Here is a 19888-nt window from a genome sequence, read left to right on the forward strand (position 1 = left end):
ACATCAGCCATCGCTCAGAGCCTAATGGGGGGGTCTAAGGAAATTTGTTCCAGAGGCTTCCTTCCAGCTTTTGCTCGGGACCACCTGAACAGTAGGAAATGAAAGAAATCCTGGCTCCTTCTTACCTTGATGTTACAGGCCAGAGCTTTCCCATCATCTCCTTTCAGCATCAGCTTCATCCCTCGAAGGGACTCCATGGCTTTCGCGAAGTCTGTTGACTCCTGGTACTGTACGAAGGCCTCAAATGTCTGCAAGCCGAAGCTGAAACCCCCGAAGTTTCCACCGGTCATCACTTCCCTGTAGGGGTCCAGCATAGGGATGTCCACATTCTTGATCTTTCCAAAGCTCTCAAAAACCACCCGAAGGATCTCTTCACAGGGCTTCTCCCCGCTGGAACCTTTGGGCGCAAACCATTTGCAGGGCAAGCCAGCAAAATAGATAGAATCCGGGCTCTTATCCTGGTCCTGCTCTTCGGCCCCATCGCTCACCGAGGCCTCCTTCTCCCTGGGGAAGCGTTCCCACTCTCCCTGGGCATCTGTAGCCACGACTTTCAAGTCCGTCTTCAAGCCATTCAACTTGATGATCTTCCCGTGTAACTTGGCCTTCAAGATCTGGACCAGACTGCGCGTCTCGGCCTCGCCCTCGAATCGGATGAAGTCCTTCGTGCTCTTGGAGAGCCGAACGGTGGTGAACTGGTCAGGGCAAATCAGGCTCTTCAGCTGGTCCAGAACTTCCCAGTTGGAGAAGGGCCTCGTCGGCTCTGAGCTTTCTGGGAGCAAGACATTGATCATCAGTTTTGCGATGGGCTTGAGGTAGAGGTGCTGAGCGGCACACAGCTCCGTGGCCTCGGAGTTATCGTACACCACGGTGACCGTCATGGTAGCCCCCGGAAACCTGAGAGGGCCAAAGAGAACATTGTCATACAGATGGTGCAAAACACGGACTTGGATCTTGAATGGTACTAGCACCCCCGGACTTCCGCTCACTCAGTAAGGGAAAGAGTACTCTGGGGAGAACTCAGACAATGGCATCTGTTTGCTTACTGGGTTTCAGAACTTTCCAAGAGTTTCCATATAAAGTGGACTCTTGAACAGTACGGGGGCAAGGGGCATCCACCCCCCACCCCTGTGCAGTCCAAAATCCATGTATAACTTATGACTCCCCGCAAAACTTAACTCCTAATAGCCTGCTATGGACCAGAAGCCTTACCAGCCACTGGGTATGTTACACGCACGCTATCCGGTATTCTTACAATGAAGTAAGCGAGAGAAAAGAACATGTTTTGGGGGGTTTTTTTCCTAAAGATTTTATTTATTTATTTGAGAGAGAGAGTGTGAGAGAGAATGAGCATGAGAAGTGGGAGGGTCAGCAGGAGAAGCAGACTCCCCATGGAGCAGGGAGCCCGATATGGGACTCGATCCCAGGACTCCAGGATCATGACCCAAGCCGAAGGCAGTCGCTTAACCAACTAAGCCACCCAGGCATCCCAGAAAAGAACATGTTCTTAAGAAAACCATAAGGAAACACAAGAAAAATGGGGGTGCCTGGCTGGCTTTGTCGGTGGAGTGTGTCACTCTTGACCTCAGTGTCGTGAGTTCGAACCCCACATTGGGGGTAGAGATCACTTTTTTAAAAAAATCATAAGGAAAAATACATTTACACCATTGTATTTATCGAAAAAAAAAAAAACCCACATATAAGTGGACGCATGCAGTTCAAACTCATGCTGTTTCCAAGGATCAACCGTACTGCGGTTCAGCTTCCTTCACTGAAAAATAGATTCTAGGATTTCCAAGAGGATTTGTTGAGCAGGTACATGTGAAATCCTTAGAATAGCGCCTGGCACACAGGAATTTCTCAATAAACACAAGCTATGTTGGTTATTTATTCGTGGCAATAGTCTCACTTTATCTCATCTGATTCGTGAAGCAACCTGTGAGTGGGCACTGTCATGCCTGTTTTTACAGATGGGGAAATTCACACAGATTCAGGAAAATGAAATGACTTGCCCACACATTGAGACAGCAGGATGCCAAGTCTGTTGAGTGACTGCTCTCAAAGGCAGAATCCCATAAGAACTGGCTGGGGGTGCTACAGAAACAGGGCATTCACGAACACACACCTGACTCTGCATTCTAGGTCGTACGTGGACACATCGGCTCGGATGCCTCCAGTCTATTGACATGAACTAAACTGAACTCTAAGTTCAAGCACAGGAGAGACAACCTCCTCTAATGAGTGACCAAATGAATTTGCCCTCTATTCTGGGACTGGAAAACCTCCCAAACATGAGTGCTACCTGGCATTTCCTATTAACAAACTTTCTCAAGCTGCCCCGAGGTGAGTAAGATCGCTAATACTGGGAATTGAGGATTTCTGCTCCTATTTGCTGACTTCAAAGAGCACTTCCCAATAAAGGAGTTCTTCCTAAAGTGTATACATTCGGAGTCCATATAACCCGAGCTTCTCACTAATGTCAACTTCAGAGAGGTTTAGACTCAAACATATACGGGTAGCTGATGGAAATTCTAACACAAAATTTACTATTAAATCTTAGTTAACTTTATAGGTGCATAATTTTTAAAAATTTTTTAATTTAAATTCAATTTAGTTCATATATAGTGTATTATTAGTTTCAGGGGTAGAATTTAGTGATTCATCAGTTGCATATAATAATCCATTTACAAAATAACTGCCCATAAAGGACAAGCCATATCAATTTCCTTGAGTTTGTATAAGCTGGTTTTTTTTAAAGGCCTCCAAAGGCTGTATCTAAGATACTAAGGTACTAAGAATTCTTATAATAGCAACACTGAACTGGGATGTTATGAAAACAAGCATGTTTTCTTTCTCCAAAAACATTATCAAAATAGCAAAACGAAGAAGAAAATTCAGTTAGTTTGCTGCAATTTGCAACCTAAATAAGAGTTAACGCTAAGCTCCTTTAGGAGAAAAATTAATTTGATATCCAACTACAATATACTGAACTCCAAAATTTATCTATAGTCAATAGGTATTTGCTTATACAACCTAATTTAAAGCAACGGCTTTTTTTTAAAAAAGATTTTATTTATTTATTTGAGAGAGGGAAAGTGAGAGAGCCACGAGATAGGGGAGGGCCAGAGGGAGAAGCAGAGTCCCCTGCTGAAAAACTAGACCCTGGGACGCCGGGATCAGGACCCGGAGCCGAAGGCAGACGCTTAACCGACTGAGCCACCCAGGCGCCCTTAAAGCAACAGCTTTTAAAAAAACATTCCAGAAAAAAATAAACACAAAGTAGTTGACCACTTCAAAGTAATCAGGTTTGTCATGCTCTTCCCACTTATTCCAGCGCTATTGCCTCTGCGTTAAACATCTCAAAATGTTTCCTTTTGGATGGATTTCAAAGTCTGGGTTACGGTCTTTTAAATAGTCTTGATGGATGTCAATTTGGAAATTCTTTTTTTCATGGCTTTGATATTTAGAAATTGTCAACAATTACCTAGAATCAAGAATGTTGCATAAAATGGGTAACTATAAAAAGCAAACGGATTTTCTGGGCACCTGGGTGGCTCAGTCAGTCAAGCACCTGCCTTTGGCTCAGGTCATGAACCCGGAGTCTGAGGATCAAGTCCCACATCCGGCTCCCCACTCAGCAGGGAGTCTGCTTCTCCCTCTGATCTTCCCCCCTCTCCTGCTTTCTCTCTCTCTCTCTCAAATAAATAAATAAAATCTTAAAAAAAAACTGATTTTCTTAATTGCCTTATAACCAACCCCCCCCCTTAAAAGGAGATTCTAATAAAGGCTCTAATTCTTTCTTTTTTAATTTGTTCATACATCGTTGAATGAGTTTAGAGCTTTGAAAGATGACACCTCTGAAGGACAACATTCATTTGGATGTCACGGTAGAACAGTTACAAAAATAATCCCAGGTTACCACCCAGCCCCATAGCCACACTCGGCAATGTGACTTCAAGTCATCGCTGCTGAGAGATAGAATCTATTTCCCCCCAGTTTTTTTATGTAAGTTGGCTTTCCCCACACACACACCACTAGAATGTGGCAAAAGTGACAGAACGCCAGTTCTAGGCCTAGGTCTTAAACGGCCCTTAATCTCCTGGAACCCTGCCATGCCAGGAGCACATGCCTGAGCTGGCCTGCTGGAGGATTCTGGACCAAATGGAAGAGAGCCCCCTGGTGGCTGATGAGACATCCTCATCAAGCCAGACCCTGGCCAACCCACCACCTGACCATGAACCCCTGAGCGAGCCCAACAGTCCAGCCAACCTATAGACCTGGGAGAAATAATAAATCACTATTATTTAAGCCACTAAGTTTGGGGCTGGTTTATTACCCAATAGCTAACTGATACAAACATCTAGCTCTTAATTAATTAATTTCAAGATACACAATTCCACTTAATAGTTTTTATACAAATGAATACAAATAATAAAAACCAATTTCTGGGAGAGTTTTGGGGAGAAAAACACAGGCACTTTCATGTCTTGCTTGAGATAATGTACATCATTCTTTCCTAGAATAATTTAGCAAAACAAACCAAGACTCATAAAAAGGCTCATCTCGGGACGCCTGGGTGGCTCAGTTGGTTAAGCGGCTGCCTTCGGTTCAGGTCATGATCCCAGCGTCCTGGGATCGAGTCCCACATCAGGCTCCTTGCTCGGCAGGGAGCCTGCTTCTTCCTGCCTCTCTGTCTGCCTGTGCTCGCTCACTCTCTCTCCCTCTGTCTCTGACAAATAAAAAAAAAAAAGGCTCATCTCCTCGGATCAAGAAACCTGCTCTAGAAACTTATCCTAGAGAAATAATCAAAAATAAGAAAAAAACATGGGGCGCCTGGCTGGCTTAGTAGGTAAAGCGTTTGACTCTAGATTTCAGGGGTGTGATTTCAAGCCCCATGTTGGGCATGGAGCCTACTTTAAAAAACAAAATGCTCAAAGCTTAAAAATAAAAAAATGCTGGGACGCCTGGGTGGCTCAGTGGGTTAAAGCCTCTGCCTTCGGCTCAGGTCATGATCCCAGGGTCCTGGGATTGGGTCCCGCATCGGGCTCCTTGCTAGGCAGGGAGCCTGCTTCTCTCGCTGCCTCTGCCTGCCTCTCTGCCTGCTTATGTGTACTCTCTCTCTCTCTCTGGCAAATAAATAAAATCTTAAAAAAAAATGCTCAAAGCTGCTTATTACAGTGTCATTTGGATATAATTTTGTCCAAACCATGTATATATGGGAATAAAGTCCAGAAATTGTTATGACTTTTTGTATAGTAGTTTTAATAAAACGTTCTGCTAATGTAATCCAACTTTCAACTGATGTGTTTTTAGTCACTCATTTCAAAGTATAAATGGATCTTATTTAAAAAGTTCTTCTGCTTCAGGGGCGCCTGGGTGGCTCAGTCATTGAGCGTCTGCCTTCAGCTCAGGTCATGATCCCAGGGTCCTGGGATCGAGCCCCACATCGGGCTCCCTGCTCTTCGGGGATTCTGCTTCTCCCTTTCCCACTCCCCACTTGTATTCCCTCTCTCACTGTCTCTTTCTGTCAAATAAATAAATAAAATCTTTAAAAAAATAAAAATAAAAAGTTATTCTGCTTAAAATTAAATTCACAAAGACTACTAAAAATCATCACTTTTGATTTACTGTATACCTCATGTCCCTCACAAGGGTGATTTCTACAGACTAAAGCAAGTGTCTATATTTTAGCCAGATGTCTCCATTTTCCTGCAATGTCAAAAAGGCTCTTATCAAATTTGGAGAAAAATGAGTCAAATACTATGGCTGGTGTAGATGAGCTCTCCTTGGGATGAGAAAACAAAGAACCAATCACCATGGAAAGTCAACATTTGGCAGTGACTAGCAGAGGAGGCCTCGGCAAGAAGACAGGAGCAGCCAGACACATCGGAGTGAAGAAAGGGGGTTAGTCAATGGTATTAACTATTCCTAAGAGGCCAAGTAAGATGAGAATAGAGAAACATCCATTGAATTTTTTTAAATTTATTTTTAAGTAGTCCCTACACCCAACATGGGACTCGAACTCACAACCCTGAGATCAAGGGCCACATGCTCACCAACTGAGCCGGCCAGGTACCCCAAGAAGTGTCCACTGAATTTTGCAGCATAGAGGCTGTAATTTGGGCAAAAACCCAAATTATAGTAAGTTGAAGTTTTAAAAAGAAGTAGAGAAGCAGGGAGAGTGTGTGGATTATGATTTTAGGAAATGGAGCAAGAGTGCCTGGCTGGCTTAGTCAGAAGAGCATGGGACTCTTGATCTTGGGGTTGTGAGTTCAAGCCCCACATTGGGCAGAGAGCTCACTATTTTAAAAAAAAGGAAAAAAAGAAGGAGAGAGAAAGAAAGGGGGCAATATTAGGAGCATGTTATAGGGTCAGTTGAGGCTTTAAGGATCAGGGGATATACTGTATGAGAAAGTGATTTGGATTGTAACTTGCTATGTACATGTAAAGAGAAATTCAGAAAAAAGGTGGCCATGGACACAGCCCTGGGGAACACCCTCATTTAGAGAGTGGGGAAAGAGACTCAGCGATGTTCAGCTCAAGACAGATGAGCATGTCTTCTGCTCTATGTGCTTCCTTCGGTGCTGGGGTTTTAAGAAGGATTGTCTGGATTCCCTGACCTCAAGCACTTTATGGTCTGTTGCTGTGTTTCACAAAATACAGTCATGTGAATCACCTGCATGCAAATAGGCTTGTCTTTTTTTTTTAATTTATTTATTTGACAGAGAGACAGCGAGAGCAGGAATGCAAGCAAGGGGAGTAGGAGAGGGAGAAGCAGGCTTCCCACCGAGACGGGAGCCCAATGCAGGGCTTGATCCCAGGACCCTGAGATCATGACCTAAGCCAAAGGCAGACGCTTAATGACTGAGCCCCCCAGGGCCCCCCAGATAGGCTTGTCTTAAATAAAAATTCCAGGGTCCTGCCTCAGGCCTCCTGAGTCAGAATTTTGGGGGATGATGCCAAGAATTGGAAATACTGTTCTAGAAATGTTTTGTTTATGAAGGGTCTTACCATAATTTCTAGAACCGCTCCTCTCGTGGAGGGTCTGGGTTATTTTCACTTTGTTTCTCTTGTGGACACTGCCAGCGTGAACGCTGAGGTAGTACCCAGCATAGGGATAAGACTGGGTTCCAGAACAGCACTGCTGGGATTTAAGCCCCAACTCTTATCACTTACTAGCTCTGTGATTCAGGGCAAACTGTGTAAGTCCTCTATACTTTGGTGTGTTCATTTTAGTATAAGTATCACAATCACAGCATGTAATTTAGCTGATGCAAGGACTAACAGAGTAAATAATTGTAATGTGCTTAAAATGGTGCCTGGCACACAGTAAGCACTTAATAAATATGGGCCATTATTATTATTATTAATACGTATCTTTGTGAATCTAGAGTCAGACTTCTGTTAACTATTGCCCTAGGATAAAATCCCAGGATGGGATGATGGCATACGTTCCTTGGTGACAGACGGGGACAATACTTGTTGTGGTGAGCACTGAGTAACATAGAAAAGTGGTGAATCGATATGTTGTATACCTGAAGCTAATATAGCATGGTATGTTAATTACACTACAATTAAAAACTTGTAGAATATATATAGAGAGCAAGAACACGTGTGCATGCGGGGTGGGGGGGGTGGAGGGGTGCGACCAGGTGGTGCAGTCAGTTAAGTGTCTGACTCTTGATTTCAGCGCTCAGGTCATCATCTCAGGGTCATGAGATCGAGCCCCGTATCAGGCTCCACACTGGGTGTGGCACCTGTTTGAGATTCTCTCCCTCTCCCTCTGCGCCCATCTCTCAACTATAGATATATCTATATAGGACCTAGTCTGTACCAAGAAGTAGGCTTTTTATGTATGTCATGGATTCAATGGCTTCAATGCTATAGTGATGTCACTGGCAACTTCTGACAGATCACTAAAAATTAACTAGACAGTTCCTAGCTTATAGGTGTCCAATAATTCCTGTTGTGATGCTTTTTCCTTAAGGAGACCTCAGCCAAAAACTAACAAAAAACAAAGGGAGAAGAGGAGGATTGCCACCCTGAAGACAAGAAGGAGAGACAGAGGGAGGAGGAAGAAGGAGAAGGGAGATGAAGAGGGAAGAAAGAAGAAAGGAAGAAAGGGAGGGAGGACTACGTCTGTACTTCCTAACATGGAAGGATGCCGATGATACTCATTACAGGGAAAAACTAAAAGCAGGTTACAAGACTGGGAGCCTGGGTGGCTCAGTCAGTGAAGCGTCTGCCTTCCGCTCAGGTCATGGTCCCGGGATCCTGGGATGGAGTCCCGCGAGGAGTCTGTTCTTCCCTCTGCCCCTCCCCCTGCTCGTGCTCTTTCTCTCAAATAAATAAATAAAATCTTAAAAAAAAACAATTTGCAGGATAATAATGTACAATGTGATCTTGTTTTTTAAAAGTAATATACTAAAGTAATGAAATATCAGTACACATGCATGGGTGTGTCCATGCCTTCTACACATAAAGTCTGTGAAGAGGGACATCCCATTGTGAACACTATTTCCCCTGGGAAATGAACTGACAGTAGAGGAAAGGAATGGGTTTGCCCTTTTCACTCTGTACGCTTATTGCTTTGATTTTGCAGTACTTGCAATAAGCATGTGTTCATTTTGTATTAAAGCTGTTTTGTGTTTTGGGTTTTTTAAAAAATTTTTAAGTAGGTTCCATACCCTATGTGGGGCTTGAACTCACAACCCTGAGATTAAGAGTCACATGCTCTACTGACTGAGCCAGCCCAGTGCCCACGGCTAATATTAAAATTGTTTATGAAAAAGAGGAAACTCACATGATGATAAACAATGAAAAGTAAGCAGTTCACAGCTGCTGATCTAAACTTGCCCAGAAAGGATCAAAACAGTCATGAAACAGCATCTCCCTTCTCCAGTCGGAGACACCCCTCCATCTGCCATCACCGGAAAGGCCAACAGGCACCTGAGCCCACAACCAAAGTCTATGTGGGTTATGACCGAAGCCTGGAAGATTAGAACATCGGATAACGAGGAAGCATTTGGCCATGTTTCATAACATAACACACTGCACTTGTACCAAAACACTTTGATGAGTTTTGACCTAGGTTCACAAACCTACGGAACCATCACCACAATCAAGACAGTGAAAATGCTTGCCAACCCCCAGTAGTTCCTCGTGCCCCTTCATAACCCCTCCCCCGCCCCCAGCAACCACTGATCTGGCTGCAGAATGTTTAAGTCACAACTGGTTTATTTTAGAGCAAAAGCACACAGATGTTTCTGGAAAACATTCAGAGTTACATGTAGCACTCAACTAACAGATGCTTTCTTCGAAGTCACGATAGTTTCTCAACTCCAAGTTTCAATGTGCCAAGTCCCTGAATCTAGTTAAAACTGCAGAGGGCCCATGGGTGCTGGGGGACTGGGGTCGCTGAGTGATGTGCAGGAAGGAGGCCACTTGCTGGGCTGAGCAAGGGTGTTGTATGCAACTGACGAATCCCTAAATTCTACCCCTGAAACTAATAATATACTGTATGTTAACTAAATTGAATTTAAATTAAAAAATGTTTTAAAAAGCTGTACAGGGCCCTACTTTGCTCTTGAAAAATAGATCTAAGAAGGCTTATGCTTTCCCCCATACAATCCCTGTCTTTGACCCTGTTTAAACCAAATAAACATTCAGAAGACAATCTGTTCTAAATGAGATAATTATTTAGTAGAATAAATAGAATATAGCTCTATACTGTATGCATATTTATACACTATATATATAACTATATCTAATTAAACTATATCTAATTATATCTATATAACTATATCTAATTAAAATAGATGGAATCACTGAGATCAAGTTGTTAGGCCATGACAAAATTGGTTCTCTAGCACAACCTAATTGGCTTTAAATTCCCCTTTCATATATCTGTGCTTCCACTGACAGTGATGGTAGAATTCAATGACAATTTTCCCACCATTTTCACCCATCACTGTCAGCAGCCCGGATCACTTTATTCGACAAAGGTTTGAGAGCTTTGTATCAACCAAGCCCAGATGGCAAGGAACGCCATAATTAGGCCTCCACAGATTTTGAAAGCTGAATTTTAATAGTAATTTTAACTCTTCTCACATTCCCTTGTGTTCCACCATGACCTCCCCAATCTCCCCCTCTACCCCACCCCATGCCCACACCTTTCTTCTAGTCCTGTGATTAAAAGCAACACTTCTGGGGCACCTGGGTGGCTCAGAGGGGTAAAGCCTCTGCCTTCGGCTCAGGTCATGGTCTCAGGGTCCTGGGATCGAGCCCTGCATCGGGCTCTCTGCTCAGCAGGGAGCCTGCTTCCTCCTCCCTCTCTGCCTGCCTCTCTGCCTACTTGTGATCCCTCTCTGTCAAATAAATAGATAAAATCTTAAAAAAATAAATAAAAGCAACACTTCTGAGGAAGCTTACTCTTTAACCGCTTTGCAGGGTCAAACAAGAGCTCCTCCAACCTCCAAAAATGATAGTCATTCAGTAACGTTTACACAGTGTGCATTCCAGCCGTATCTTGTGTACAGAGGCATTTCACTCAACCTGCTCCCAATGCCAGAATGTTTCTAGCAGATTCGCAGAGAAAAAGACTGCTTTCTCTAGCCACCCGTCTGCCTCATCCTCCTTGTCTCCACACCTAGTGGCAAAACTGACCAAACAGCATAGGATAAGAGAATAGAAAAAAGAAACTGGTCTTGAGACGTCTCCACAAGTGTAAAGAGGTTCTTTTGACCAGCAGTGGATATGACAGAAATTCTGCCAGGTCTGCACCCAAAGCCACTCTGACACCTTCTTTCTCTTCAGAAGATACTCAGAGAGAGTCCTTTGTTCTGCCTCAGGCTTTTTTTTTTTTTAAGATTTTTATTCATTTTGTTTGACAGAAAGAGAGACACAGCGAGAGAGGGAACACAAGCAGGGGGAGTGGGAGAGGGAGAAGCAGGCTCCCCACGGAGCAGAGAGCCCCACGCAGGGCTCGATCTCAGGACCCCAAGATCATGACCCGAGCCAAAGGCAGATGCTTAACGACTGAGCCACCCAGGCGCCCCATGTCTTGGGGCTTCTAGATCAGAAGTATAACTTTACAACCTTAAAAGCATTTCAATCATAAGCTAAGGATGTGTCATTCACCCTCTCCTGCTTTTCCTCATGCTCATAAATATTTGCTATCAGAGTGCTAGAAAGGCCGCGTCAACGAGGCGTGTTTTTTTAAAAACAGTGGGGGGGGGAAAGGAAGTGGACAATCTGCACAACTGCATATCCTCTTTCTGTTTCCTTCCAGGCCTCTGAACTTTAAAGTTAGTCATTTTGAACACATGTAAGATGGATGAGATTATATCAATGTATTTATAGTCAGTGGGGCAGCCAAAATGTATTCAGGTCAAAGCCTCCTGGCCACTTTCCAGTTTCCCGGCCAGTACAGAATCACAGGGACTCCTGAACAAAGAGAAATATTCCCTAGCTCTCGAGTCAAGAGGTCACGGATAAACATTCACGTGTCTGACGCATCATTAACCCAAACCCCAACTTTCAGACTGAGGCTGACCGTATGCTCTGATCTTGACATAATCAAAGATCACATCATTAAAATGAGTGGCACTCAGTGTCGCAATAGCAGAAACAGAGACCACACAGGGTCCATCAAATGACTGCAAATCAAGATGGTCCCAGCGGGCTTAGAGGGGCACTGGGGGCTTTGGGGACAGACAGAAAGGGACTTCTGGGGACCCACAACCACGTAGCAATGATAAATTAGTGATGACCACAGGATTCTGGAGTCTTGCTAAGGGAGTTTCTCAACGAAGATCTGCCCTAAGGGAGAGTTCAGTTGGAACATTTTTTTAAATTATTAAGTTTCAGGTGTATGACCCTGTCATTTGACATCTGTTCGCACTACAAAGTGACGGCTCCCAAAAATCTTATTACCATCCATCACCCTACACTTGACCCCCTGTACCCCTTTTGCTCCTCTCCCATCCCCCTTCCCCTCTCGTAACCGCTCATCTGTTCTCCATATCTAGGAATTTGGTTTCGCTTTGTTTTATTCTGCTTGTCTTCGTGTGGCTTGGTTTTTAGATTTGACTTATAAGTGGTATCAAAGGGTATTTGTCTTTCTCCTTCTGACTTATTTCACTGAGCATAATATCCTCCAGGTCCATCCACGTTGTTAAAAATGGCAAGATCTCATTCTTTTTTATGGCTGAGTAGTATTCCTGTGTGTGTGTGTGTGTGTGTGTGTGTGTGTGCATGTACATGCACATGAGTCTCTCCTGCTATCCCGTGACAGGCACGGGACAGGTTTTGCCTATCCCGTGCGTCTCATGACATCACCAATGTTTTCCTTCTCCCGGTTACCCTTCCCATCTGAAAATGACCAGCAAAATCCCCGCCCGCCCGTCACCCCCTACAGGGGAAAAGCAAGCCTTACATGGGACGGGGCTTTGCACAACTGAGCAATTCCTGAGAGCTGCAGTTATCTCCCAACCTTTTCATAATCCCAAGGCGAACTTATTTGACCACAAGTCCTACAGAAGACGATATTCCCCAATACCTTCTGGTAGAAATGTGATCAAGGAAGGACCGACTGGAGAAGCCACAGTTCGTGGGAACTCATCACGGTAGCCTGCTACGTCGTGGCATCTGAACCGCGGGGACACTGTCAGAGAGAAAGGGGAATGGAGTCAACAGCAGGTGAAACGGTCTGAAAGAAAAAGGCACCTGGATATTGATGACTTTGGGCACAGAGAGCACTGAGATTTACAGCTGTGCTTACAGACCATCACAATCTCGCTTTTGTATCTGTTTAATAGCAACATGGTCAATGTGCTTCTCCTTTTCCACGGCCGCCGCAAATTTCCGTGGAAATTCTATATAGGGAGAAGCTCTATATGGAAGTACTGGAGAGACTTGCTGTGTATTTGGTTAGCTAATTCCCTGTCTCTGGGGATTTGCATTTTCCAATTATTCTTTTTTTTAAAGATTTTAATTATTTATTTGACAGAGACACAGCAAGAGAGGGAACACAAGCAAGGAGAGTGGGGGAGGGAGAAGCAGGCTTCCCACAGAGCAGGGAGCCCGATGCAGGGCTTGATCCCAGGACCCTGGGATCATGACCTGAACTGAAGGCAGCTGCTTAACCAACTGAGCCACCCGGGCACCCCCCAATTATTCTTTTTGACTGAAAGAGCACTCCTTCTGAAGGGGTACCACTGCTACTCTATTCTACCGCCGTGGGAAAGGGGACCACTACGAAATTCTTTGTTCACGTCTCTTAACACATCGTTTCCTCAAAACATGTCACCACGTCGAAGGGCATGAATGGGCTTACATAGCTCATGACAGATTGGCCAACTGATCCTGTGAAAGATGATGGCACTTTATCGTGACATCAGCAGTATTAAAGGGCCTACCTGAAATGACTTGAGTTTGCACTTCATTTTTTATGCTTTTAAATAGAAATCAAAGGTTGGATCCCAGCCCATGTTGATAATCCACAGCCTGTTCGATGTCCCCAAGCTGAAGGTCCCATTCACCTCCCAAGCTAATAAGTACAACAGAACTCTTAAGTTCCATGGCCCTGCAATCTGCTCTCTGCCCTCGCTTGCCTCACCCCCCCACCCAGTGATTCCCATGTCCCTAACCAGAGCCACCCTCCACCCAGGCGCTCAGGTTCGAGACCTGGAGCTGTCCCTCCCTTCCCCTCACATTCGACCTTTGAGCTGAGTCCTCCTGACCCCAGCTTTGCCACATTCCAAGGCCACATCCACCACTGCGGCTGCACCCACACCCAGCTGGGGTGCAAGCCCGCACCATCTGGAATGTGGCTTACTGCCACAGCCTCCCAACTAGTCTCTCCTGCTATCCCGCCCCCACAGAGTCTCTACTAAGTGACAGGCAAAATGATTTTTTTTTAAAACCTCAAATCAGATCATGTCACTCTGTTCAAAACCCTCCAATGGCTTCTCATCATGCTCCGAACACCATTCAAACTGCTTACCCTCAAAAGCCAGGCCCTGCTCACTTGCTTCTACTCACTTTGTACCCTTCTCCTCCACTGCTCTGGATCTCTGGCTTAAACATCACCTCCTCAGAGAAGCCTTCCCTGAGCACTATCTTAAATAGCCCAGCCCCCCTGCCTCACCCCCAACCCTGATGGAGCATAGCACCCATCTTATTTCCACTGTAACAGTGACAGGCTCAAGTATCACGTGTGCTTGTTAACGTGGCCTGTCGCATGCACCTGCCCAGCCCTCATCCCCAGTCTGGAATTTTCCTGAGGGCGGGGACGGCATTCGTCTGGGTCACCAGCTCATCTTCAGAGCCTAGAACCATGTCTGGGGTTCTGGCACGTGGCGGGAACTTCGTAAGGCTAACCGTTACCTCGGAGACGAGGCATGTCTGCTACATTTCAATGGTGTTACTTCTGTATTGAAAATACCAATGACAGCACCTAGAGCTGAACGGCGAAATGCTCCTTCGGGCTTCTGGAGCTATTCATGGTCATCAGGGAACGAAGTTCGTCAAGAGCCACCCAGTGGACCTCCGGAGCAACTACTCCGTTGAAGACCCTTTGCGGGGGGGCTATGGGGAGGAGTCACCCCCAAAGAACGGAGTCTGGAGAAAAAAAGAAATGAAGACAAACCAGAACGTGAGGAATAAAATGGCCAGTGCCATGACACGCAGAGGATACTTCTGGGCCACAGGGAAGTGAAAAGGGTGTGAATATCCTTTCACACAAAAGGGGTGTCGGAGGCCCCAGGAATATGCTTCTATGCTTTTCCAAAGGGCTAGTACCACCTGCTTCAAGACCGCCGGACGCGTGTAGCAACAGGGGGTTGTACAGGTTGTCCCAGGAGCTGGAAGACGGAAGGACACTGCTGCCACATGGTTGGCTGGGGGCCAGAGGTGCTAAGCATCCTCCGCACAATGAAGAGCCCGCCACCCAAATGCCAGGGTGGGGAAATGGCTTATGCCTGTCCCTCCAGCACGCAGGGAGCACCCTCGGGGACTTGGGGATTAACATGCTGAACACGCTAGTCTCTAGGTCATTGTTCCTGACTTGTTTTTCTCCCCCTGAACTCTTTTTACCATTTCCACCTACTCGCTCTACCCACCAGGTAGGCAGCAGAAAGAAAACCTGAGCTCAAGTGAAGGATGAGAACGGGAACAGCAAGGCCTGCCGAAATGTCTCCTTGGGGCCCTCGCATCATGGGCTTCAAAGCCCCAGCCCACTACCCTCGTGGGTAACGTTCAGGTCCTGGCCAGCACACCAGACCATCCCCAATGACACCGATCTCCCTATGTGGGAGCCTTTATTCCCATTCCAGAGTCGGCTCTACTACATGTCCAGCGATTAGTGAGACCAGAAGCTTACCTTGAATCAGTCTTCCTGAGCGGGGGCCTGTTTCCCTAGAGCAGTGGTCTGGGGCCCACAGCGGTGGGGGGGCGGGTGTCCCAGGACTGGGCCCCAGCTGAGGGAGTCTGCCGAGTACAGCTCTGCCCCCTGCAGCTAGAACGTGGATCAAGCCTTCTGATATTTCTAGAGAAACTGGAAATCCCAATTTTTATTGAGCTCTCTACCCACCACATGGGGCTCAAACTCACGACCCTGAGATCAAGAGTTGCACGCTCCACTGACTGAGCCAATCTTTTGGTTTTTCAGTGTGGACCCCTAATTCAATGGCTTTTTAAAATATTGTGCAGGCTGGGGGCATCTGGGTGGCTCAGTCAGGTTAAGCGTCTGCATTCAGCTCAGGTCGTGATCCCAGAGTCTTGGGATTGAGCCCCGTGTCAGGCTCCCTGCTCAACGGGAACCCTGCTTCTCCCTCTCCCTGTGTGATCTCTCTCACTCATACTCTTTCAAATAAGTAAATAAATATTTTTTTTAAATATTGTGCAGGCTGAGGCACACCCATCTGAGGCTGATCTGGGGCCCCTTTCCTAGCTTGCTCCTTCTAAACACTGAACCCCGGAATCTGTTTGGTTGCAGGCAACTGGTACTCCCTGAGGGTTCAGGAAATTAAAAAACAAGAGTTAAATATGTTGACAACCTGGCAAGTTTCTTAAGAAACAGTGGGATGGGGGATAGGCTCAGGGACCCACGGAGGGCCTACCCAGGGACTGACACTGGTTTCGTTGTGCTCTTCCTTGGTGAAAAACTCCCAGCAACTCCCTAATTCCTACGACATCAAATCCCAAGTTCCTGGCCAGGCTCTCCAAAACACAAGCCCCCCCACCCCCACCTCAGCAGCCTTACAGTTCATCGTCTTCCTGCGTTCCTTCCCCATTCTAGTTGGGCCAGCCTTCTTTGAGCTCCTCCAAACTCAAAACCAGTGAACCCCTCAGCCAGACGTTCTCTCTCTGGGTATATAAATAAATAAAGCCTGGCTCACCTCCCGCCTCCTTTAGGAAGCCTTTGTAGCAAGAAACAGGACAGTGCTTCTGAGCTCAAGGGCTCATGTCAAGGAGGCCCGGGTTCAAATCCAGGCTCTGCCCTCAAGCCCCTGGATGATTTACCAAACTTCTCTAAGCTTCCAAAGATGGTTCATCATAGTGCCTAACTTCCGGAAATCGGGAAGGATTAAGGCAAACGATACAAATAACATCCTTAAGCTGTTGTGAGCCCTTCTTCCTATTATGGCCGACCTCCCCCTCCTCCTCTAAGTGTTGCAGCCTTACGCTGTCTCTTCTGGGCAAAGCACCAGTGGATTCCACACAGCCCCCATTTGCTCAGGCTGAGCCCCCGGCGTTGGTCTACCTCAGTTCCCAGCTTGGCTTTAACGCTTCTTAACGTTCCAGGAGCACGTTGGCCATAACCTAGAACTCACAGAGGCCCAAGCGGACACCACATCCGAGAGTTGCACAAGTAACACAACCCTGGCTCTGAAACGACTCCATAGAAGTCCCCCTCTCGAGCAGCAGCAGAAATGCATGCTGGGAAGAGCCACACGGAGCCAGAGCCAGTGACAGAGAGAAACAGCCTCTCCCCTTCCCCCACACCGCCACCTTCACAGTCCCTGCTCTCAGCTCCTCACCTTTTCTTCTGATGCTGGAGATGAGACACGAATCCAGTCAGGGTCCACTCTCTTCACACGAGTGTACGATGGGGGAACCCTGGACAAATGGGCCACATGGCAAGTGTCACTTTGGCTGGGATTAAATGGAAAGCCCGTGGCTCACAACGGGAGCGGGATGGCTTCTGCAGGTCCTATCTCCCACCCCCAGCGTGACTCCACCTCATCAGGCCCATTCATCCTCCAACAAGCACCATGGCTGGGATCTCCTGGGCCCCGGTGCCTGCGGGCTTATCCCACTTGTCACTTTTCACTTTTCTCTGGGCTTAACAAGAATCGGAGTAAAAACACCTTTGTGCAATTTAGCCCGTGTTTCCAGTTACCAGGGCTTTGAGTGACTCCCTCCGAAACAAACAAAAACAGGGCACAGAAAAATGTGACTCCTGGAAGGCCGAGTTCTTTAAAAAGCAACCAAAAAACAAACACGCAAAAACCCTTGAGAGGTCCCGACCAGAGGATCCCAAGGAGTGGCTTCCTCAGCCTGAGGACTGAGCTCCGTGGATCACGGTGTACAAGTTCGCACTACTTCCACAGCAGGAAGTTGCAAAGTTATGAGCAGAGTAGGCAGGGAAAAAAGCACAACGTGGGCATGATCTTTGAGACCCTATTCTCAAACTAGAAAAGACACAGGGAAAATGAAGAGACCTGAAAGATAAGAAGCCAGTGTTCCCAACACAAGTAAGTCATGCCTCAGCGTTAGCCACGCTGGAAAGTTCTCCAGTAATGGTTGGCTTCAAAAAAAAAAAAAAAATCGCAGAAAAGGCAGGAGAACAAATGTGAAGACGCGGGTCCCAAGGACCAAGACTACCCCCAATTACCTCACCTCCCCCCCCAACCGCACCACCCCCCAGTTGGAGAATGGTAGTTTCCCCTACAGCTCGGGCCTCTCCAACTTGCTTCTTCCCCTCGCCCCGCTGACCCCCAACCCAAGCTCAGGACCCGGTGCTTCGAGCCTTGTGGGTGAGTCCTGCTCTCCCAGTCAGACTGGAAATGGTATTATTCCACCCGTACCAAAACCTCAAGCGATACTCTTGTCAAGTCCCTGAAGCCATGGACCGGGTCTTCAGCGAGACAGAGGGGGAGGAGCCCTGCTAATGATTAATTGAATAAGTGCCGGCCTAGCAGGGGGAGGAAGCCCTGGCCCCCGGCGTGTGGATCGAACAGGAGAGGGCACCTTCAGTTCCCATAAGCGGAATGCCACAGACAGCGTACCCCAGAGGAGTGCCTCAAGTGACCTCTGCTGGAAGAGGGGCCCGAGGGAGCGCCGGAGAGGGTGCGAGAGCGCCCCCTAGTGTGGCGCCAGGGCCTGAGGAGGTGCGGCACGTTCTAAGGGAGCAGGGAAAGGACCAGGGGAACAGCCCAAGCACATCTCCAGAAAACCTGACGCTGCAGGGGCAGCTGGGGTGGCCCGGGTCTCCCGCGCATCCCCTCCCCTGTCCCCACCGAGGGCCCCGCGTGGCTCTGGCTGCAAGGGACCGCAGCTCCCCTAGGCCGGGGCGCCCAGCGGGCCGAGACGCAGCGGGACGTGGCCGCCTGCCTGCCTCGAGCCGAGCGGGGGACGTTTACCGGGAGTCTAAGGAGCCGCCGCGTCTCCACTCGGGTCCCCGCTGGGGTGGCGGAACTCCCGCCGCCTCTCTTCAGCCGCCGCAGTCGCAACCGCCAACGCTCCCGGTCGCTCCCTGCGACTGTGGCCCGCGAGGCCAGCTGTTGAATGGCTCGCGTCGAGCGCACCCCGCGCACAAGCGTCCCCGCCGCATCCAAGTCAGCGACGCACGCGCGTGCCCCCGTGCCAACGCCCCGTGCACCCCTCGCCCGGCTGCGGCCCTATTGGGCTGGCCGCGGCGGCTTCCCGGCCCCGGGCTCCCGGCTCCTAGCTGCGGAATCGCCCGCCCGCCCGCTCCCCTTGGTGGGCTCTCGCCAAACCAATTGCCTCCTCTGGCCGGCTCCGCCCCCTCGCTGCCATCCCTCAACTGGCCCGCAGGACCAATGGCAACAATGGGCTAGTCCCGCCCTCTCGATTCCCCCGGGGCCAATCTCCTTCTCCTGAGGACCCGTTCAAGTAACCCCGCCCCTCTCGTGCGGCAAAGCTGCAGCCAAAGTTTATCCCACTGCGCGGTTGCTCCTGACGATGGCGAGGCTGTGCCCAGGCTCCCCCCGCCCCCACCTCCCCCCCGCACGAAGTTACAGTGATTTCAAGGCTGCATCTCACCTGCTCTGCCGACCCCCCACGCGACCTGTTCTTTTGAATAAGTGAGTATTTCAAAAGCTAATGAGAGAGGTACTGTTGTCCTTCTCGTTCCCCAGCAGGGCTGCCGCAAAACGTACGCGCGCCTGGCCAGTACTTGCACATCACAGGGTCAGCAGGAATCTCGAAGGTCATCCACTGACTGTCCCCGCAATGCTGCGTGTTTGGTTTGCGTTTTGTTGTTGTTGTTTGTGCTGTGTACAGGGGCTCTGCCCTCTAGGCTGGACGACTTCCCGTGACAAAGACTCACTGACACCTTGAACAGCTCCTTGGGTAGCACGAGGCTTAGTGAAACCGGCCCCCTGATAAATTCCGCCCCCTTGAATCCACACAAAGCCAGCTTTGCCCCTCTTCCCACAAGGGCCCAACAATTTGAAGACAAATCTGGCCCCACAGTTCTTCCAGGCTCTGTTGCTCCAAAGAACTGAGTTCAAGGCTCTTTGAGTTTACGCCACTTCCTTTATTATCTTTCAAAAGCAGAAGCTGGGAAAGAAGTCTCTCCCGGGCCCCCCAACCGCCAAACCCCAGGACACAGACCCTTCTGCATAGAGCAGACCGGACTGCC

The 19888-nt window shown here is 47.9% G+C and overlaps 1 protein-coding gene across 2 annotated transcripts in view; it reads right to left on the reverse strand.

The window, feature by feature from the left end:
- Positions 1-18917, reverse strand: part of LOC116859457 (A-kinase anchor protein 17B) — a 28389-nt gene extending 9472 nt beyond the window's left edge. The window contains exons 1-4 of one of the 2 annotated variants that reach the window (XM_032844767.1): positions 18645-18917; positions 17040-17118; positions 12557-12661; positions 126-894 (exon numbers count right to left, since the gene is read on the reverse strand). In XM_032844767.1, coding sequence (XP_032700658.1) covers positions 126-878 — 753 coding nt within the window. In that variant the 5' untranslated portion in view covers positions 879-894; positions 12557-12661; positions 17040-17118; positions 18645-18917. The remainder of the gene's footprint in view (positions 1-125; positions 895-12556; positions 12662-17039; positions 17119-18644) is intronic. The other variant, XM_032844768.1, reaches the window with a different exon arrangement.
- Between the last annotated feature and the right edge of the window lie 971 nt (positions 18918-19888).

The sequence above is a fragment of the Lontra canadensis genome, unplaced genomic scaffold (genome assembly GCF_010015895.1).
Source record: "Lontra canadensis isolate GAN:19392208 unplaced genomic scaffold, GSC_riverotter_1.0 scaffold155, whole genome shotgun sequence".
NCBI classification, from domain to species: Eukaryota; Metazoa; Chordata; class Mammalia; order Carnivora; family Mustelidae; genus Lontra; species Lontra canadensis.